An 8,132-nucleotide genomic window follows, 5' to 3' on the forward strand; every position below is an offset into this window, starting at 1 on the left:
AAAATTACATAAAACTGTGTAATCTACTTATCTAATGTAAGAAAAAAAAGATATGACTTGTAGGTTTGTATACTCAGAAAAATGCAGGGATAAAGAAAAAAGAAGTGCAAATTGTTATCAGGAGATCATTGACCTATCGTAACTTTTGTTTCAGAAAATGTTGGCAGATTGAAGAAACTTGAATATATCAACTTAGCACTTAATAATATTGAGAGAATAGAAAATCTTGGAGGTAAGTTGAAAGTACAAGTTCATGTACTTTTTGAGTTTCTCCTGGTTGGTACGCAGAATATTGAATCTATTCACATCATCAAATTTACTTATAGTTAATGCTAATTATACAGTAAAACTATAGACTGGGTTTGAAGGCTGTCAAATGTACATTTAACTTGTCCTCAAGCTACTAAATTATTAAACTAATACAGGCTAAAGATAGAAATGGTCCTAATTAAAGTTTTGCTTAAACTTTCTTTAATGAAACTTTCAACCAATTTCTTACCAAATCAAGAATAAAGGTCAGGGGTCACAATGCCAAATTTTTAAATGGCACCTGTACCGAAGTCGGTGACTGCCACCAAAGCAGCTTCATACAAACAAAGGGACACAGTTTATCTGGCAAAGTCTTGCAGTGATTGGAAAGCTACAAAACTGGTGAACTATGAACATGCATCAAATACTGAATTCGCTTCATATTCGCTTGACATTGATCGTTGATTTCTTTGAAGAGACACAACTGTTCATGCACAAGAAAGTGATGAGCTGCAGACTGATCGACACCCCCTATCCCCTCCCCACCCCCACCCCCCTTTTACTATTTCTTTTGTATGATGGAGTTTCTTCTCTTTACCCATCTACCAATGGCAGCCTCCACGGTTTGTTCAATTCGTAATTTTCAAACAAACAAACAACAAAGTTCCCTGCTCAATCTGTATCATTCTGCTGAATGTGTAAGCATACCGGGTACATGTACATCTTTCGTCATTTCAGGTTGTGAGTCTCTGAAAAAGATTGACTTGACGGTAAATTTTGTCGGGGAGTTGACGAGTATAGAAAGCCTCAGGGATAATTACAACCTAAGAGAGATGTAAGTACATTACCATTCCAATAAATGATGTTAGTTTACCAATCAATTTTAGGTCTCCAAGTTATTGCATCATTTAAATATCACCACATTATTTTGAGATGTGTGATCCTTTGTACTTTTTTGCCTGAGTAGAGCATGAAAAGTTTAAACTTTGATGACAATTTTCAATGTGTATGCAGGTTGTCTTTTTTGCTGAAGTCCATTTATTTCAAATTTGTTGGAAAGAAAAGTGTATATCACAGACCAAGCCGTCCTCTTCGTAATGGACACAGAACATGAAACTTATTCTTTTTATTAGTCTATTTTATAATGGACTGTTTCTCAAGGGTTTGTGGTTTGTGGTAAAACCTGATCTCTCTTAACTATCCATTTTAAGGACAAAATTTGGTCCAATGTCATCACCGTATGGTAGAATGTGGACTGTGGAAACTGGGGTTAAAGACTTAACGGTATCAAAATTAAGTTTTCAAAATGGGCAGAAACAAGTAATTATGAGATACGTGTTTTAATTCTTTCTCCTTCTACCGTAGATTTCTTACAGGTAATCCATGCGTTCACTTTGATGGATACAGGGAGTATGTCATAGCAACGCTACCACAGTTAGAGGTATGCAATTCCCAAATGTCATTGTGTGGTTTTGTTGAGAAGAATTTTATTTCCTTTTCAACTTTTTTGATCCATGGCAAAGCTAAGAATCCACACGAAGAGATGAAGATTTGAAGTTTTCCCCTTAAAGCAGTTGATGATACAGGCTGAATTAGCATTTTGATATTGAGTCGAGCAGTCCATGCATGTGATCAGTGCCTATAAGACTATATCAAAACTTAAAAGTCAAACAGAAAATATTGAGTTGCATTGCAATAGATAGTGGGAAGAATAATGCATACCATTAGCTAGTGGTTTATTGGTGATAAACAAACACATTCTACAAACATACCAACAAATTTTGTATATATCTCTTTATTTATTCGTTTATTTATTTATTTATTTATTCTTATTTTAATTCAGACTTCATACCTGTCTATATACACTACAGAATAGAATAGAATAGAATAGAAAAGCATATAAATATACTGATCACATGAAAAAAACTAGAATTGATCTTGGAAATATATTTCATACATATTGACTCAGAGTAAGAAACCTGTCTTTAATACCACTGTTTTCTCAAATGTTGTCACTTGTTGATATTCGTTCCATTAAACCATGGATTTGGTTTCTAAAGCAGAGCATTATAACCATCAATCATATTACTGACAAACACTGAACCGGCGCAACTACGCCTTTCATAAGCCAACAGTATGAGGGCTGATTTGTCACAGCCAACTTGAAGTTTCAGCGCACTGCTATAGTAGCTGACCTAGAGATTTTGGTAGCTGTAAGATTCCTGTTGGCCAGAGCTCTGTGATATTTAGTTCCCTGACACTTTAATATGTAAAAGTCTGTACCTGAATTTTTTGTGTCTATGATATTTAATGATAATATTGAATAATATTCTGGCTAACCAATAATAAATTGAGAAGACCTGTTAGGATGTTGATATTTCTAGTGGGAAACAACATTGCAGAAAACACTCAAGACTATCAAGAGTAATGTTATTTATAATAAGAGTATGCATCATATTGATGTCACTGTTTATTATTTTGTAGTGGCTTGATGGCAAGAAGATCACCAAGACAGAAAAGATACTAGCAGTACAACAAATTGACACAATAAAACCAGAAATACTTCAACAAGAAGAAGAATATGTCAAGAAAAGAGTGAGTATAATACATATTAATATTTCTTAGACAGCTTTCATATTATAAAACATTTTGTTCAAAACGGTGGGAAAATGTGCCTGTACATTGTACAACAAAGTTTGGAATATGCTGTGTCATAAGTGGTGATATGAATATGTCGGGGTTGTTGGCATTGTAGACTAGTAGACATGGTGATGTTGAATTGAAGTGTTCGGTCAATCACAGCACAGTCATGCATACGGCATGAAATGTGTGTTTGAAGAAACAGAAAAATGAGTCTGCATTATGGAGAATGCTGCAAGACATCTCACTTTACCCCCTTCTCAAGTGTGTTGAATACAGCATGGATATAATTTCAGCAGTTCTGTGATTTTGATTTCTTGACAATAACTTCATCAGGCACAGGAAAAAGCCGAAGCGGAAGAAGCAGAGAGAAGGAAAGAAGCCAAGGCAAAGTTACAGAGTGAGAAAAAACCTGGATTTGATGGAAGATGGTACACAGATATAAATAAGTAAGGCCGACCGAGAAATTTTTTTAAATTCTTAGACAAAGGTGATAGGTAAAGAAAGACAAAATGGCTGAACGAGAGTTTATGGACTCCCTGACAAACACCGTAATTCGTGATCAGACAGAAATAAAGCGTGCATAAATATGATGGAAATATGATTGTTGTAATCTAGAAATTAGGCTGAATTATAATTTGACATTGTAAGTTTGTAATAACTTTTTGCTTTCCTTTCAATCCATCATTTTGAACTGTCTAAATGGATTTATCCTTTGACCCTGGCATTTTGAACTTGACTTACGGTCTTCACAAATGAACTGACAGTTCGCTTTTCTCTCTGCAGAGAAGACGCTGAAAAGAGGCAAAAGGAACAAAGTGGAACGGAAAACAGGAATGATGAAGACAAAACAAAAGAAGAAAAGATCAAAGAAATTGAAGATGAGAATGAAAAAGAGGCAGAGTGAGCTAAAAATCTCAAAATCTTTGCCGCAAAGAATTTAATGCAGGATCATGTCTTGCATCAATTCCACAATCACACCATGACATGACAGTTTAAATATTTTATAGTTTCCTCATTAAAACTTCAATCTCCAATGTAAGAACCCAAGTTTCCTCTTGATAGCTGAAAGAATTATTCAAGCTATCATTATTTGCTCAGACAATAGTGTATCACAAAAAAGTAGTGGAAGACATTTAACGAGTTTGGTTCAAAATGACGGATTAAATTACCCGTACAATTTACTATTTTCAGATTCTGGGATCAGGAAATGCCATTCACACCAGAGTCAAGAATCGCAGTTCATAAAGAAATAGAAGAGAATAAAAAGAAAGAACAGGAGAAAAAGTAAGTACTTTCTATAAAGTTCAGATTGTGTCTACGTAGAACATTCTGTGCTTTGCAAGTTCATCTGTGTGTGTCAGGCGCTGAAATTATTGAACCTTTCAGTGACAAGGTCACACCTGAACTATGAATCCTACCAAGCTCACAGTAATTTTTTTCCTTTCTGTGTTTCAATTCAATTTTATATCAAATTGTTATTGTTATAAACAAATTATTGCAATTATGTGTAAGTTTATGATTGCAGTCCACAATGCCAACAACTTTCCTGCAATATTAGACACTAGGAAAGAAGTAGGCACAATTGCGTATAAGCTGTGTAAAAGGATTTGTTTAAATTTCAATGAATCAAACTGTTGTCGCGCATTCATATATATAGAAGTGTTCAGATAAATATCGCAACTATGACATTTAGATTTGTCCTTTGGCAATGCATTTTTCAAGACCATGTGTCATTTTGGTGTTTCCTCTCAGTCTATTTAAGTGTCTAATTCATTGGATACATGCAATGTCCCTTTCAATTATTTCCTTTCTAATTTTATTCTCCAGAGAGGGTCCACAGGTCCCCAAGCGGCAAGTGCGACTCACATCCGATGACGGTAAAACCCTGAATGTCAATGAATCCAAGTAAGTGCATCGCAGTTAATCAATCAATCTTTATTATCCCAATTTGGGCAATTAGCATTGTAATTAGCATAGTTCCTGTGTGTGATGAATGTGAGTAGCCAAGAATTGAAAGCAGCAAAATTCTTCCAAATTTTGGATAGAAGTAGGGAGAAACCAAGGTTATGTAGTGAGAGGTGGGGTAGATCAAAGTATAGTAGCTACTCTGTCACCCCATTTCTGTGTCACATTGGGTCAGACCAATGTCTGGCCATTGCATAGACTCCCTCACAGTTCTCACTGCCTCACTGAGCTTTTTTGATTGGCGCCCCCAACAAGAGAACAGAGCAAAGCGAGGCTACAAGCTGCTATAGGCCAGCATGGCTCTAGCCTTGAATTGCCCAGCTTTGCTGCTGAAGGCACCGATAAAAAGAAAGCTTATTACTTAAGACAGTGAGCATTGTGAGAGAATCTAGCAACTGGAGAATAAATAAGTCCAGAGATCCTTGGATGCTGTTCCTGTAAAATTCATCAGCAGATGCTATCTATTTACAGATTGTGCGATTACATCATGTTATCACTCTGACTTTATTCTTTCCCTTTAACTACTTTCTGCAGAGTACCATTCAGTTTAGTTGATAACGAAGAAGACAATTGTTTTGTCTTAGATGTTGCTTGTTACAAGTACCTCAACACATCATTGATTGATGTGGATGTCCAACCAAGCCACATCAAAGTTGTTGTCAAGGGAAAGGTATGGCCTGTGTGGACAACCTACATTCTGCACCACTATCACATCACATCCATAACTCTAAAATCTTAATGTATCATAATAGACCTTTTTCATTATGCATCCCTTTCATGACATGAGTGCTGATCCCCTTCCCCCTTCTTGTCCTTATGCCTTTTTTAACACCGCTCTCTCTCTCTCTCTCTCTCTCTCTCTCTCTCTCTCTCTCTCTCTCTCTCTCTTTCTCTCTAACTCTCATATAAAACAATTTTCCATGGTTTACATTCCAATTGTCTTTCTTTCTTGTTGAAAAGTAAGGACTTTCTATCACCGACATTACTTGTACTTATTCTCACGAACAGAAAACAATCAGCGTCCATTCATGATAATCACTTAAATCGCCTTTCCCTGTTCTCAATCCATCTTCTAGATTTTACAAATAGTCTTACAGGAAGAGGTCAATCCTGATTCCAGCTCAGCACAGAGATCCAAGACGACTGGACACTTAGTTGTTACTATGCCCAAGGTACTCAGTTCAATATGTTTATTTGTTTCTTGATTGAAGTCAATTCATAAATTAAATTACTGATACTAGAAGCTCTTGTTGAGGGATTGTTCACTTGTTCCGCAAAAAGTTAATCTTGTATTAATAAAATGGGACGTAATAGCAAGTATAACCACTATCAACATGAAAAGTCCTGCAAACTCAAGGACGGTTACGTTGATAGAAGTACGCCCTCAACGCTTAAAATGGCAACCTTATTTTGTTTTTATGTTTTACAATTTTAATACCAATTTTAACACAACCATATTTTTTTCCTGTGGCATTGCTTGATCTTGAGAGAGAAACGCCATAATGAATTATTTAACTACATGTCGTCAATCCATAATGGAATTATTACTCTACACAGGCCAAACAAGTCGTAAAACCATTGAAGAAACCCATGACACAGAGCAGAAAGACACATACAAGACAAAAGGATGAAGTGACAGGAAATCAAAAGTATGTATTTTTCATTGACAATATATCTTTAAAAAATAATCTCAAAGTTTCAAGAGTGTTTCATATAGCAGATTTGTGACATTCGCAAAATCTTAAGCACAAACTAAACAGTATATCATCAGATTTACCACAAGTCAGCATGAAAAGAATTTTATCAGTCAAAGTTTTTAATGATAATTATGATCTGTGATTACTAAGATCTGTCATTAGATTAAATCTGTCAAGTAAAATTCTGATTCAATATAAAAGATCTTTCTTACCATATCAAGTTACAATGTGTGAATGTTTTGTATCTTTCTTTTCATGTTATCAGGGTGAGGCATGAAAAGTTGGAAGTAGACCCCAGCAAGGCTACTAATATTGATTTAATGGTGATCAATGACAAAACGCCGATGGGACCGTACGAGGGCAGCAGACGGAAGAAAGTTGAAGAAAGACCGAACAGCGAAGACTTTGTGGATGATCCAGACGTACCACCATTGATATGATAAGCCTTCAGTCCTATTGATATCACATGACAATGAACTCTGACTGGAATGATACACACTCATTGTGGCCCACAGACTAGTTTGAACAATTATTATGCAAGAAACAGGTGCTACTCCATGAGTGCCATTTTCATCTGAGGCAATGCACTTTGTTGGCTTCATGTTGGTCAGGCGTATCTGCTGTTCAAATTTAGCAGGTTTCAGTCATAAAGAAAGGACACAGCTCGCATAAAAAATGTATGGACCCAGTTGAGCCACTGGAGTAAAACCAGTTTCCAAAGACAAGTCCTAAAACTGCCTTAAACCCTGTTCCCCAGCTTAATGGCTATGCTTGCATCCCATCGGATGCACAGTTCATAGCAGTTGCCAAGGAAACACACACAGACCTTACATAGGAGAAGTCAAGCAACCACAATGCTTCTCAAAATATTCTGTGTCTCACTGAACTGTTTTTACCCCAGCTTTTATAGTGGATCTGTTCACTCACATGAAACTTCATAAAATTTTTGAGTATGTACATTCAGATGCGCTTTATTCTGTTTTCTGATTTCCCACGGCATAAATTCTGTACCAAAATATTACATAAACTATGCTGTAGTTACTGACAATGTTTTTCATATTTCCAAACAACAAATGTATAGTGTAGATAATAGAAAATGAAGAATCAATAAATTAAGACCAGAAAGTTATTTCTGTTGCTTCTGTGATTTATGATAATGTATGATTATTGTACAGCATTTCTGTTTTTTCAATAAAAGTTTTTATACTCATATCTGTGTTCATCTTCATTTTATCTTTTTCACATGCGGTAATGCTTACGGCAAGACAGACAGATCAGTTTAAAATTCCTCTGGACAAATCGTGAATGCATATTGAAGTATTATTCATCATTCGTTTTTTTCTTTATATTAAAAGTAGTTTGCGTTGTTTGACATTTTGAAACATTCTGAAATACTGGTCAACTGTGCACAACCACAACTTTGCTTGCAGCCAGACAAGATTTAACATTCAGTGAAAGAATTGACGGTCTACACCAAAAAAATCAAGTCCAAAAAGTGTACAACTCTATACATTATGGCTGAACATAGACTATTACATAAAGTTGGTACATCATACAAGTTTTTGCAATGAAATCTTA

General features: G+C 35.6%; 1 protein-coding gene across 1 annotated transcript in view; it reads left to right on the top strand.

Annotated features, from left to right (window-relative positions):
- LOC139133132 (dynein axonemal assembly factor 11-like) overlaps positions 1 to 7,764 on the top strand; it is a 37,367-nt gene extending 29,603 nt beyond the window's left edge. Inside the window, exons 4-15 of the mRNA XM_070699554.1 lie at positions 155 to 232; positions 988 to 1,084; positions 1,615 to 1,690; positions 2,734 to 2,844; positions 3,226 to 3,338; positions 3,676 to 3,792; positions 4,084 to 4,176; positions 4,720 to 4,797; positions 5,392 to 5,527; positions 5,934 to 6,029; positions 6,415 to 6,506; positions 6,820 to 7,764. Coding sequence (XP_070555655.1) covers positions 155 to 232; positions 988 to 1,084; positions 1,615 to 1,690; positions 2,734 to 2,844; positions 3,226 to 3,338; positions 3,676 to 3,792; positions 4,084 to 4,176; positions 4,720 to 4,797; positions 5,392 to 5,527; positions 5,934 to 6,029; positions 6,415 to 6,506; positions 6,820 to 6,994 — 1,262 coding nt within the window. The 3' untranslated portion in view covers positions 6,995 to 7,764. The remainder of the gene's footprint in view (positions 1 to 154; positions 233 to 987; positions 1,085 to 1,614; positions 1,691 to 2,733; positions 2,845 to 3,225; positions 3,339 to 3,675; positions 3,793 to 4,083; positions 4,177 to 4,719; positions 4,798 to 5,391; positions 5,528 to 5,933; positions 6,030 to 6,414; positions 6,507 to 6,819) is intronic.
- Positions 7,765 to 8,132: the final 368 nt, after the last annotated feature.

This window comes from Ptychodera flava, chromosome 5 (assembly GCF_041260155.1).
Source record: "Ptychodera flava strain L36383 chromosome 5, AS_Pfla_20210202, whole genome shotgun sequence".
Lineage (NCBI taxonomy): Eukaryota > Metazoa > Hemichordata > Enteropneusta > Ptychoderidae > Ptychodera > Ptychodera flava.